Raw genomic sequence first — 14,194 nt, 5'->3', positions numbered from 1 at the left:
GTTACACTTGGAACGTTCAGGGATCTTCTTGCTATCTCTCAACGTACAATTTCTCCTCAGAACTGTAATCGTCAATACGGTCGTTTAGAATTTCATTGCTCCCTCCTCCCTCCCGCCTTGGAGTACACTCGCTTGCATGCACGTTCACATATGTTCAGAAATAGAGTCCATCCGATCATGGCAGTAGGCTGAAAACAATTCATATCCATGCGAATTGCATCCCAACTGTAAATATGGATTCGTACATTCTAGACTGTCTCATTTCACCATAGAGGAAATTTAATTGTCATTTCATACAGTGATGAAATGCGAACCATTTCGAGCTTTTGTAAATGGCCTTCACTTTATATTGTATGTGTATGGGGGGGACTAATTACTAATTGGGGATAGTCAGAAAGGGGAGATTTGATGAACGCCACAGGCCAATCTCAAAGTATTTTATTTCATGCCAATGTAGGATAAGGAAGGGAGCGTGGCTTCAGCTGCTTGCCGCTTTTACATTTTCCACATCTGGCCTACAGACCTAATTCTAACTCGCGATCTCGTTTGATGAAATTCGATCTTCGTGGTTTAAATACCTTTCAATTTGGGACGATTTAACGTTTGCAACCGTTAAAAAAAACAAACCCTGTGCAGTATCTGTGAAACCAGTATGGACCTGGGAGAAAGAAAACATACTGCACACAAATCCCAACCATTGTCTTTCACACACACACACACACACACACACACACACACACACACACACACACAAATACACGGGAAGATGGGGGAGGGGAGCGAGTGGAGAGAGACAGACACGGATATAGACCGATGAGAGTCAAAGCGAGTCAAGTTAACGCTTTCTCCGCCCCTATCCACAAGTATCCCCCTCCCGCGTTACTTAATTACAAACAAAGCAAGCCAATCAAGTGATGCATTATTATTTTCAAGCAGAGGGAGGCGAGAGGCATGTATTTTTAATAGATATATTTATTTGGAGGACATTAATTCTCTGTCTGAGGCTGATTTTCAAACCGTTTGCAAAGCGCGGCTCCATTGTTCGCCGGGTGCGCAGACCCCGCCCCCTGCTTTGTGTGCTGCGCGCGGATTGGCTCGCGCGAGCGGGGGCCGCGTCAGCGCCCGCGAGCCCATTCATCTGTGCACTTGGGCGTTGGACCCCGCATCTTATTAGCAACCAGGGAGATTTCTCCATTTTCCTCTTGTCTACAGTGCGGCTACAAATCTGGGATTTTTTTTATTACTTCTTTTTTTAAAAAACTACACTTGGACTCCTTTTTTTGTGCTCGACTTTTCCACCCTTTTCCCTCCCTCCTGCGCTGCTGCGTTTTGATCTCTTCGACTAAAATTTTTTTATCCGGAGTGTATTTAATCGGTTCTGTTCTGTCCTCTTCACCACCCCCACTCCCCCCTCCCTCCGGTGTGTGTGCTGCTGCTGCTGCCGCCGCTGCTGCCGCCGCTGCTGCTGCTCGCCCCGTCGTTACACCAACCCGAGGCTCTTTGTTCCCCCCTTGGATCTGTTGAGTTTCTTTGTTGAAGAAGCCAGCATGGGTGCCCAGTTCTCCAAGACCGCTGCGAAAGGAGAAGCCGCCGCGGAGAGGCCCGGGGAAGCGGCTGTGGCCTCGTCGCCTTCCAAAGCGAATGGGCAGGTAAATTCTACCTGTGATACTGGTCATTTCTTTGGTGTCTTTCTGTAGTCCCGACGCTTCCCATTTCCTCCTGGTCTCTCCTGAGGCGCATTCGGCGGAGAGGAGCGGGCTAGGTTCCAGTCTGAAAGTTGAATGGAAAGCGATAGTCTAAATTGTCAATTTCTCATAGGAGGGGTCTCCCCCCCGGCCCCAAAGGAGTGGTTCCCGGAGAATCCTGGCGAATTCTTGCATAGACGGGAGGAAAGAATTGATAATAAATCGTCTAAAATGGCGTGTTTGGAGCTTGACAAAACGTGACTCGCTAGGTGCTACTACCCCCCGCCCCCAGCCAGGTTGCATTTGTGTTTGGTAGGCACAAAGGTGTTTGGGTGGCTCTCGCATTTGTTGTCGAGACTGGATAGCGTTCAAGATTTCTGAACTGGAGTGACTGTATGTGTGGGTAGGTGGGTGGAGGGGCCGCGATGGGATGGGATGGCGGTGGAGAAAGGCGAGGAGGAAAGGGCTGTCTTATTGTATACCGAGGCGGCGTGCCCTGGGTTCTTGGAAAGTCGGCTGGCTCGAGCTGGGCAAAAGGTTTTCAGTATCTTTCGATGGGGCTTTCCCACTGTTCTAAATCTTTATCCATAGCTTTCTGGAATTACACACCCGTTTGACTTTTAAATCACATCCCTGGGATGGGAAGACTGTGGGTCCTTGAAGAACCTGTCTAGATGGTCAAGAAGAGGCAGTTCGTGTGTGTTTCAGTCGAGATTGTTCGTGTGCGTGGCTCCTCGTCCATGGCAGGGGCCGCCCCGGCGCTGCCCAGACCCAGGCGGATGGCCACGGTTCAGTGGGCGGAAGAGGTCGACCACGGGTGGCTGCTTCGCAAACACTGGGCACCCACCACGCCTATTTTCCTAGAGTAGAGGCTGTGTTGCTTGGTCTGCTCTTACCTAATGGGAAAAGCAAGTTCTGCCAAAAGGCTTTGAACCCGTTAAAAATGCAAAATGAGCCCCCAGGCGCGCCCCAGCTTCGCAGAATCGCGGGCGAGGGTGGGCGTGGAAGCAGAGCCGAGACCAGAAATAATGGGTTTCCCCCTGCCTTGTTGGTTTTATTCCGACCAGGATGCCAGCAAGCCACCTGAGCTTTGTTTGTGGACTGGGCAGCGCGATCCGGGCTCGGGGGCGCCTCGGCTGGCGGGCAGGGCCAGGCTGGGCAGGGCTGGGTGGCCCGGCGGCCCCGCCCCTCCGCGTCCGCCGCCCGCGCCTAGCTCCGCGCGGTGGAGGCGCAGCGCCCCCTGCTGACCCCAGGCCCCAGGCGGGCTTAGGGCCTTTGCGCGCGCTGCGCTGACGCTTGTACCTGGAGCGCTGTGATTCCCCCTGGGAGTTCTTGGGTATTTTCTAGAGCCCTTTTGGGTTTAGGGAGAAACGGGATGTGTGACGTAGACGCAGATCACCGCCTTTGGCGATGTTCCTTTTGGTGTGTTGTGTTTTGTGTGGCTCATTTTTTCTAAAGCCCGTGAGGCCAGGGCTGGGTTACCCGTTGCTTTCCACGTTTTTGAATTTGTAGGGCATTTGTTGCGTGGTGGAGGCTACTACTGTGCCTTTAAGGCGCCCCAAACGGCACTGCCTCCATTTCTTCCTAGTGTTCTTCCCTGGGCATCCAACTCCACCTCCCTATAAAGGGGGGCCGCGGCACCAAAGCCTAAGGGGCCCAGGGAGGGAAGTTGGGTTTTCCGAGTCCTGGGGTGGGGGCGGGAATGGTGGAGCCCAGGCCGCTTCTTTGACGCTCCCGCTTTTTCTTCCCCGCAGGAAAATGGCCACGTGAAGGTAAACGGCGATGCATCTCCCGCGGCCGCCGAGCCGGGCGCCAAAGAGGAGCTGCAGGCCAACGGCAGCGCCCCGGCCGCCGACAAGGAGGAGCCCGCGGCCGCTGGGAGCGGAGCCGCGTCGCCCGCCGCGGCCGATAAAGATGAGCCGGCCGCCGCCCCTGAGGCCGGGGCCAGCCCCGCGGAGAAGGAGGCTCCCGCAGAGAGCGAGGCCCCCGAGCCAGGCTCGCCCACGGCCGCAGAGGGGGAGGCTGCGTCGGCTGCCTCTTCGACGTCCTCGCCCAAGGCCGAGGACGGGGCCACGCCCTCGCCCAGCAACGAGACCCCGAAAAAAAAAAAGAAGCGCTTTTCCTTCAAGAAGTCTTTCAAGTTGAGCGGCTTCTCCTTCAAGAAGAACAAGAAGGAGGCAGGAGAGGGTGGTGAGGCCGAGGGCGCAGCTGGTACCGCCGCCGAAGGCGGCAAGGACGAGGCCCCTGGGGGCGCTGCTTCGGCCGCCGCCGAAGCTGGCGCGGCCTCTGGGGAGCAGGCGGCGGCGCCGGGCGAGGAGGCCGCCGCTGGTGAGGAGGGGGCAACGGGTGGCGACCCGCAGGAGGTCAAGCCCGAGGAGGCCGCCGTGGCGCCTGAGAAGCCGCCTGCCAGCGACGACGCCAGGTCCACCGAGGAGCCCAACAAGGCCGAGGAAAAAGCCGAGGAGGCTGGTGCCAGCAATGCCGCCTGCGAGGCGCCCTCAGCAGCAGGGCCCGGCGCGCCCCCAGAGCAGGAGGCAGCTCCCGCGGAGGAGGCCTCGGCCGTCTCAGCCTCGTCAGCCTGCGCAGCCCCCTCACAGGAGGCCCAGCCTGAGTGCAGTCCAGAAGCCCCCCCAGCCGAGGCAGCAGAGTAAAAGGGCAAGATTTTTTGAGATAATCGAAGAACTTTTCTCCCCCCGTTTGTTTGTTGGAGTGGTGCCAGGTACTGGTTTTGGAGAACTTGTCTACAACCAGGGATTGATTTTAAAGATGTCTTTTTTTATTTTACTTTTTTTAAGCAGCAAATTTTGTTTTTCCCCTTCCCCACAGATCCCATCTCAAATCATTCTGTTAACCACCATTCCAACAGGTCGAGGAGAGCTTAAACACCTTCCTCTGCCTTGTTTCTCTTTTATTTTTATTTTTTGCATCAGTATTAATGTTTTTTGCATACTTTGCATCTTTATTCAAAAATGTAAACTTTCTTTGTCAATCTATGGACATGCCCATATATGAAGGAGATGGGTGGGTCAAAAAGGGATAGCAGATGAAGTGATAGGGGCCATGATGGGGAAATTTAAGTGGTGCATAGCATTGCCAATATAATGTGCCACTAGAAATGATGGTGTAAAGGCTTAGTCTTTTTTTTTTTTTTTTTTTTTAAGAAAAGTTATTACGATGTATTTTGTGAGGCAGGTTTACAACACTACACGTCTTGACTAAGAAGGAAAGAGAAAAAAAATACCAATACCCAGATTTTTAAAAATATCATAGTCTTAGGAGTTCATTTAAACCATAGGAACTTTTCACTTATCTCATGTTAGCTGTACCAGTCAGTGATTAAGTAGAACTACAAGTTGTATAGGCTTTATTGTTTATTGCTGGTTTATGACCTTAATAAAATGTAATTATGTATTACCAGCAGGGTGTTTTTAACTGTGACTATTGTATAAAAACAAATCTTGATATCCAGAAGCACATGAAGTTTGCAACTTTCCACCCTGCCCATTTTTGTAAAACTGCAGTCATCTTGGACCTTTTAAACACAAATTTTAAACTCAACCAAGCTGTGATAAGTGGAATGGTTACTGTTTATACTGTGGTATGTTTTTGATTACAGCAGACAATGCTTTCTTTTCCAGTTGTCTTTGAGTAAAGGAAAAAAATCTTCAGATGCAATGATTTTGTGTAGCATCTTGTCTATCATGTTTTGTAAATACTGGAGAAGCTTTGACCAATTTGACTTAGAGATGGAATGTAACTTTGCTTACAAAAATTGCTATTAAACTCCTGCTTAAGGTGTTCTAATTTTCTGTGAGCACACTAAAAGCGAAAAATAAATGTGAATAAAATGTACAAATTTGTTGTGTTTCTTTATGTTCTGACAAAATACTGAGACTTCTAGGTCTTAGGATAATTTTGAGGAAGATCTTGCATGCCATCAAGAGTAAATTATCTTGTGGTTTTTTTATCTGAAGTTAGCAAACTCTGAAATTAATAATCAGCCTTGTCAGATTACATACAGGAAGATCTTAAAACATTCCATGTCAAATGTGTTACCATTTACCTGCATTTAGTTTTCATTTAAAAATTGAAGTATTTTTATTGTAGTTATAGAGCATGTCAGAATAAATCATTTAATACAAAGCGGTGTGACCCGAAGACTATTTAAATGTCTTATGTGATAATTTCATAAAACTACATTTTTTTTTGTCATGCAGGTCCAGAAACTTAAATTGATGACTGAGTCTCTTTAAACTGCAGATGGGTCATGAAAAGTAGCCAAATGTGCTTCAAAAATTGATGGTGTATTACCTGCTGTTGTAATTGCTTAGTGCTTGGCTAATTTCCAAATTATTGCTTAGATTATGTGTTATACCTTAGGAAAACAGGCTTATGTAAAAAAGTAATGGTGATAAATGGAGGACATTGTCAATTTATGGGCCTTTAGTACTTGCCTCAACTCAATAGTTGCAAGCAGTTTTTTAAATGAAGGTAGTGCATTAGCATCTTGTTACTCAAAGGAAAAGATAGAGATTAATACTTCTATAGTAATAACCCTTACTAGTTTACCTTCTTTGTTCTTTACCATCCCATAACTGGATTTTTTTTCCTTCACTGGACCCTAAACTCAATTGAATGTTAAGATAAAGATGTGTATCAAATATCATCATTAAATGGAAAAAATTATTTATGCACACCTGCTTTACTGTGAGCAGTATGCCTTGTAGGGTTTATAATAAGTCAGTTAACCACATTTGTAACAACTGAATGCCAAATCTTAAAGTCCTATCAAATTAATTTTTGACATGGGCTTTTAATTGGAATAATAGGTCATACATAAATAGTTCATGACCTCTCCTTGTCAAACACCCTCTTCACTAATAAAGTCAAGTAATATTTAGAAGAGTGTATACTTTCAGTTGGGGTTTCTTGATCTTGGAGGATGTTTGAAAGTTAAAAGTCAAATCTGGTAACCAAAGGACTGCTTTATCAGGTCTTTCCCACCTTTTTCTCAAGTACCTACTTGGCCAAGTACAGCGCCTGGTATGTGGTAGGACTCAGAAAAAAATGGATTTTTAAAAGTAACTCTTGACTAGTCGAAAATACTGTGTAGCCAACTATATTGTTAGGTTTGTTCTTTTAACAGCTAGAATTTATTAAGATGCATTATTTTGATTTTAATCATTGCCTAAAACACTTTGGGTGGTATTGATGGAGTGGTGGATTTTCCACCAAGTGATTAAATGAGATTTGACATATATCTTTTCATCCAAAGTTTTGTACATCACATTGTTTTCTAATGGAAAAAATGTTAATATGGCTTTTTGTATTACTAAAAATAGCTTTGAGATTAAGGAAAAATAAATAACTCTTGTACAGTTCAGTATTGTCTACTAAATCTGTATTGGCAGTATGTATAATGGCATTTGCTATGGTTATAAAATACTTCGTCTGGATTATAATCTGGATTATAATCATTTGATCCAATTCCTATTGCTTGTAAAATAAAGTTTTACCAGTTGATATAATCAAGCTTGCTAAAATAGGATTTTTTACAGATTTAATTTTAAAATGCAAACTTTAGAGAAAAATGTTAAATCTTAAGTGTTGATGGTAAGTATAACTTAGTTAAGGGATTCAGAAGGTATGCTTGACATTATACCTAGGATATAAAATTATATCCATGGACATTGAGTTATATGCACACAAATCAAAATTTTTAACGATGGAACTTGATAATATATTTGAGAAACAGTGCAATTCGTTTACGTTTTTCCCTCATGACTATAAACTTAAAATTTTTCAATTAAGGTTAGGAATTGGGAGAAGGGTGCATTTTGCATTCATATATTTTGGATAGATCTAGCTGGATTGGGGCTGTAATTCAAGTAACAGGGCTGTTAGTTCCTTTCTTTTAATCATTTACTCTGCAAATTGAGCTTTTTTTTTTTTTTTTTTTTTTTTTCCCTATTTCCCAGCTATGGAAGTGCTTAAAGCAGGGTGTAGCCAACAGAATTTTAAAAGGCTTTCAATCTATAAATGTTCCGCTGCCTGCTGGGGATTCAAGTTTGAGCACTCCTTTAAGTTACACCCAGCAATATTTTTTAAATGGAAAATAAATACTTTTACAAGGCATGAACGTTAACCATATTTCATGTCCCCCAAAAATGATAAATTACTGATCCTGAAATACTGTCTACAGTTTTCCCTCTCAACTGCTCAACATGAACTTTAAAACAAAAATATCTACTCTGATGTAAGATTTAGCAGCTTCAAGTATATAAAAAAAAATTGCAAAATTTTTAGTAATCCTCATAATTTTAGTTTTTAGAGTTTTGATAAAATTAAGGAAAAAGCATTTTTAGTACTAGTAAATGAAAAAAGTGTCTTTGTCAATTGCTGTTGTTATACTCTCATATTTGAGGAAAAGTGAAAGGTAACAGGACTACCCATCATTTAGAATTTCAAAAAAGAACAAATCTCAGATTTATTAAGATTATATTACAGATTGTCTTCCTAACAAGTGCGCAAGAGTTACTTAGGTTTGACATGTGAAATAAGGACTGGATATAGTTCTAGAATTCTGTACATAGGTAAGCAGTGGGGATGAGAATAGGGAAAGGATTCTTGGGAAGAGTTCTAAATTGGAAGTCTAAGAAAGCCCTTAAAGCAAGTTTTAGGTCTAATGACACATAGCTGCATTTTGGAACGCACCATCCAATAGAAATATGCGAACCACATACATAACTTTAAAACATTTTTTAGTAAGCACATTTTTTAAAATGTAAGAGGGAACAAATGAAATTAATAATCTATCCAAAATATTTCCATATGTAATCAATATGAAAATTATTGAGATACTCTACTTTTCTTTTCTTGCAAAGTTTTGAAATCCAGTGTATTTTATATTTAGAACACATTTCCATTTGGACCAGCCACATTTCAAGTGCTTGTTGGTCACATGTGGCTACCATATTGGTGAGCACAGGTCAATCAATAATTAGAGTCTGAGAATCAAGGAGTGATCATGAATGTTGGGATACAGACTGCAAAGTGTAGCTTGTGTAATTAATTCCATGAGCTTCAAATGTTTAGCTTTTAAGTCAAACGTTTACTTTAAAAATTTCAAACCATTTAAGCAGTTAATATGGTATTGATGTTACAAATACAGTGAGATTATGAATGGACTTGTTATGGGCTGAATTATGTTCCCCCCAAAATTTCATGTTGAAGCCCTAACCCCTAGTACTTTAGAATGTGACTGTATTGGGAGATAGGGTCTTTAAAGAGGTGGTTAAGTTAAAATAAGGCTGTTAGGGTGGGCACTAATCCAATCTGGCATCTTCACAAGAAGAAAAAATTTGGACACTGAGAGACACTAGGGGCACACGCACACAGAAGACCATGTGAGGACACAATGAGAAGGTGGCCACGTGCAAACTGAGAAGAGAGGCCTCAGAAGACACCAAATCTGTCAGCGCCTTAACTTTGGACTTCCAGCTCCAGAACTGTGAGAAAATTCTGTTGTTTAACACCCCCAGTCTGGGGTATTTTATTATGGCAGCCCTAGCAATCTAATACAGGACTCCAGGGTAAGAATGGAAAAATTGTCTTTCCTAATCTGAGGATGTAAAGAATTTTACATGCTTGCTTTTGTTTTTCCCACAGTGGAAAAAGAGACTGCTTTCTAGCTTGAGTTTTATAATTATTATTACCTTAGAAAAGAGAAATAGTTGCTTAAAATTTAGAAAGGTAGATTATATCTGTATCTTAATTCTTTATCAGTGAATTGATGGGAAACATCTCTGGAACACAAATAGTAAAAATACTGTCTAAAAATACTACGTAATGTTATGTCTGAATTTATCCACCTTTTAATTTTTTCCTTGCAATTTATTTGGGCAAGAAACTGAGTTGTTAGTTTTATACTTTCTACAGTATGAATTTTGCCAGTTGCACCTCATGCTGTTATTTAACATAGTCCTTTGTCTTTTCTGCATTTCTTGTATTTTCTATAAATTGATCAATAGATCTAGAGGTTTGATCAGATTCAGGTTCAAAGGACAATCACATAGATAATAGTGTATATTTCTGTCAGGAGGTATATAATGTTTGGTTGTTTCTCTTTTTGTGATGTTTGAACCCATTGATCTTTATTTAAATCCGTTCATTAATTTAGGGTTGCCAAATGGTATTATTTTAATTGTCATTCCTTTTTCATTTATTCAGTTACTTATAAAAAGAGAGACTTTCTTTCATCAACCATTTGGTTGTCCTGAGTTACATGTCAGAATGGAAAGGCAAAATAAATGCTTTATTCTTTGTTTTTATGACTAATTTTCAGAATAATGAGTTGGTTCCCTAATATCTTCCAAAGGTGACCAATGATGGAATTTGTTTATTTAGTATCATGATACATTCATAAATTTAAACTTATTTGATGCAAACAATGTAGTAAGTGATGCTCAAATTGACTCCGTGGATTATTTTTTAAAGTTATAAAATTAAATAAACAAAATCAGTTTAAAGTTTATTAAGATGCTACTTAAGAATGTTCTAAAAGATAAATGGAACTCAATATTTACTCAAATGAAATGAATTTACATATTTAAGTGTTGGCACATCCCTAAATTTTAGTTGGGATATCATGCCGAAAAGGCTTCTGTTTACACAATTTCTAAGAAATGGGAGGCGTTGCAATTTTTTTCTTACCCTCTTAATACTGCTGTATAATTAAATTTAAATGTCATTGCAATGTATCTATATAACACCTTATTCCATGTAAGGAAAATGTTTGGAAATTTATGAGCATGAGGAGACTCAGCAATCACGTCATAGAGACATGCAGGTTAGCACTTGATGAAGCGGCACACTAAATAGAACGTGTTGGTCAACAAAGCAATACTAATTTTCCTAGCAAAATACTGAAATTCCTATAATGGAGTATGGGTCGGTGAGACTGGCAATTTTAAAATAAAATTTATTCACTGTAGAGCCCAGAGGCTTCTATAGCAGGATTAATTGACAGCTTTTATAAAGAAGTTTTGAGAAAGTTGAATTTAAGTGACCATTGGTAATATTCTTTTCTAAGTGAACTACCAATGAGAGCTACATTTTTTCAGTCTTTCTGAAAAATTGGCAAGCGTTGGATTAGGCAAGAGATAATCTAAAATAGGTAATATTTGAATAGATTTTAGGACAGAGTGAAATTATAAAGAAAAAGGAGCTTATGGACTTGGTCAGGTCATATTAAAAATATTGTTAACTAGAAAAATGAATTGACTATGTCATTTTCCTCCAGTCTCTTGAGGTGCTGTTTAGTTCAAGAACTGGATTAGAACAATACAAAGAAGTGTCTTATTTTCCTTTTCTCTTATGCTTCCTGGTATTTTGAAAGCACAAGTTAGTGCTAAGAATTTTGAAATTTCAGGGGCAGCCGGTTGGCCCTGTTGGTTAGAGTGCAGTGCTCATAACAAACACCAAGGTCCCTGGTTTGATTCCCACGTGGGCCAGTGAGCTGCGCCCTCCACAACTAGATTGCAAAACAGCGACTTGACTTGAAGCTGATGGGTCCTGGAAAAACACACTATTCTCCAATAAAAATTAAAAAAAAAAAAAAAAAAAAAGAATTTTGGAATTTTAAAAATGACAATTTTAATGTTATTTTTTGAAAATGTGTTAATATATAACTTCTAAACTTAAAATTTCATGTGTTCTAGAAGTGAAATTTATCAGAACTCCAATGATAAATTTATTTAAAACAAACAAAAATATACAAATACTAGAGTTTCTTTCTCAAACTATAATGAAAGTTGTTACTCATATCTCTTGAGAAAATCTACATTTTTCAGCATTCTTACACAGAGCACAAAAGTTTTTCATGCTGACTAATGCTTAGTAAACCAGTAAGAACTTAATGGTACAATTGGTAAACATAATTGTAATATCACATAAACAATATTTCTTGGAATGCATTTTTGCCATAACTTCTTGAGACTTAAAACACAGAATAAACATTTATTGAAAAGATACAGAATTTTGATTTTTTTGTTTAGACCAAGAAGACATTAAAATTAGCTGTTCATTAAGCGTGCTTCCTCCCTACCTTTACTATCCTGAATTCCATGTTAACAAAAGTATATTTACAAGTAATATACACATATTTTATATATTTAAAAATATGTTAAACAAATTAATAATCAAGAGCAAAATAATATTTTAAAAACGTTTACATATATAAACAAAATGTGTATAAATATTTTATATTTACATGTAAATGTATGACATTATTTTAATATATAATATAAATGTAAAATATATTTCTGTAAATCTAAAAAAGCATCTATAAAATCAGGTATAAATCTAAATTTCTGCTCTCTATTATTAATATTAAATTTTTTAAGTAAAATTTATTCTCAATTTTCAATGTTGTTGCCTCTGTCATTTACTACTTGAAGTCTTTAGAAAATATCAGCATATCTTCTGAATACTTCCTGAGATCATAGAGAACAATATTTGAGTGACGTTTTAGATTTGGTAAAAAGAGGATCTTTGGACCAGAAGTTGATTTCTCTAAAAATTCTTTGTGTGAGAATCTTTAGTTTGGTTTTCACTACTGATTAATCTTTCATAACATGCAGTTATAATAATAACCATCATGAACATCTGACCTACGATAAAGGAGATAATGAGCAGAATAAAGATTATTGACTTTCTTTTCTGCGCTGTCTTATTTTTGTTGGTTAGATTTGTGGTCATGGTCATGATGTTATTTCCTAATGAAGGCACAAGTAGTGATTAGGCATATAGGTGCTAGAGTCAAAGGGATATGGCTTTGCCACATGCAAACTGTAAGATTAGGTACATTATTTTCTCTAGCTGAGCCTCCGTGTCCTTCTGTGTAAAGCTGAGAATAAAGAGTGCCAATTACGACAGATGAATGCACCTAGTCTAACATCTCATTTGGGAAGTATTCGATGAATGTTTGTTATTATTTATTCTATACTTGCCATAGCATCTGCATTTTTCGTTCAATATTGAGTAATCTGTCTCAGATACTCTGCTAGTTCCCTGAAATCATTTGCAATGTGTTTTAAGATGTGCTAGATAAAGATACTAAAACAAAGGACAGGTTTCTACTTAAGGGTCTATTCCATACTTCATTTATTATTTTAACAAACATTTGTTGAACACGTAGTGTGTTTTAGGGAATGAACCGGGATTTAGGAACACAAGAATGAATATACCACATGCCTGGAATCTGTTCTGGTGGGGACATCACTAAAGTTAAAAATAATACAAACACTACTACTAATAATAATCCATAATGTGATTAAAAAAAATCAAATGCATTTAACTATATTTAGTTTTGATTACATAGACATTAGGTGAAAACAAATTGAGTATTATAAAAACCAGTATTTAATGTATCTTAAATTTATTTTGTTTATATTTTAATAAATAATAGGAGAAAATAAACATAAAATCCAGAGGGTGTATATTCAGATGATCTATTGTGAGATTACAACCACCTGAAAACTCAGTGGTATAAAACAACAATTTTTTTTTAAGTTTTAACAACTTTATTGATATGTAATTTATACAATAAACTGTGCATATTTAAAGGGAAAATTTTTATAAGCAAACATATGCACACACCTGTGAAACCATCACCAAAATCAAGATAATGACCATATCCATGACGCTCATGATTCTGTGGTCAGGGATTAGAGCAGGCACAGCAGGGACAGCTTGTCTCTGATACATGATGTTTGTGGCCACAGCTGGTGTTGCTTGAATAGCTGTGGGCTGCCGGGATGGCTAGATTAGGGCCATATGTCTGAAGTCTTCATTCTTCTTCATGAGGTGTTTGCTGCAGTTTGAAGGTCTGAGATTGTTCCTTGACAACTGGCCTTGGTGCCTGGACTGGGATGGCTGGAACAGCAGACATCTAGCAGGTACTCTCTGCACTCATTACTGTATCAGGATAGTCAGATTTCTTACATAGCAGTTATCTTCTCCCAGAGGCAGAATTCCAAGAAAGTGTTGCAAGAGACAGGAAGTGGAAGCTGCCAATCTCTTACAGCCTTGTCTCAGAAACTGGCACAGCTCACTTCCTCTATATAATTTATTGATCAAAAATAGTCACAGAGCCCATCCAGATTCTAGGAAAGAAGGACGTGGACACCACCTCTTGGTGGGAGAAGTGTCTATAGGGACAGAGTAGGAGAGCAGTTTCCAGGCTCTCAGCCTCACATGGAAAGGTGCTGGCTCAGGTAGTAGATGGCCATCAGCTGCAACTAGTTGGCTATCAGCTGTAACCAGTTAGCCATTGGCCACTGATATAACTGCTATGATATAACTAGCAGGCACGGATTGCGGCTAGCAGTGCGGTTAGCAAGCGGATTGTGGATTGTGGATGGTGTTGATCCTACTTCCTGTGTCTCACCTGGCAGCCAGCGAGACGGGGGTGCAGGAAGACCCGTCGTTTGGGTACTGGTGGATGTTTG

The 14,194-nt window shown here is 40.3% G+C and overlaps 1 protein-coding gene and 1 long non-coding RNA gene across 3 annotated transcripts; one reads left to right on the top strand and one right to left on the bottom strand.

Moving 5' to 3' along the window:
• Nucleotides 1-1,039: 1,039 nt before the first annotated feature.
• On the top strand, nt 1,040-7,068 carry MARCKS (myristoylated alanine rich protein kinase C substrate). Of its 2 annotated transcripts, none has more exons than XM_019742906.3 (2): nt 1,040-1,649; nt 3,440-7,068. In XM_019742906.3, the coding sequence occupies exons 1-2, from the start codon at nt 1,548-1,550 to the stop codon at nt 4,334-4,336; spliced, it is 999 nt and encodes a 332-aa protein (XP_019598465.1). In that variant the 5' UTR covers nt 1,040-1,547; the 3' UTR covers nt 4,337-7,068. The 2 variants fall into 2 exon arrangements, with proteins under 2 accessions (XP_019598465.1, XP_019598466.1); XM_019742907.3 differs by lacking the exon at nt 1,040-1,649 and adding an exon at nt 2,962-3,107.
• LOC148758770 (uncharacterized) lies at nt 1,195-2,823 on the bottom strand. The gene is made up of 2 exons (XR_016020197.1): nt 2,295-2,823; nt 1,195-1,770 (listed from the first exon to the last, which is right to left on the bottom strand). It is a non-coding gene; the product is annotated as an uncharacterized LOC148758770 (long non-coding RNA).
• Nucleotides 7,069-14,194: the final 7,126 nt, after the last annotated feature.

Source organism: Rhinolophus sinicus, chromosome 2, assembly GCF_057876585.1.
Source record: "Rhinolophus sinicus isolate RSI-liver-muscle chromosome 2, RSI-T2T, whole genome shotgun sequence".
Lineage (NCBI taxonomy): Eukaryota > Metazoa > Chordata > Mammalia > Chiroptera > Rhinolophidae > Rhinolophus > Rhinolophus sinicus.
This window is presented reverse-complemented; position numbering and strand designations above follow the sequence as displayed.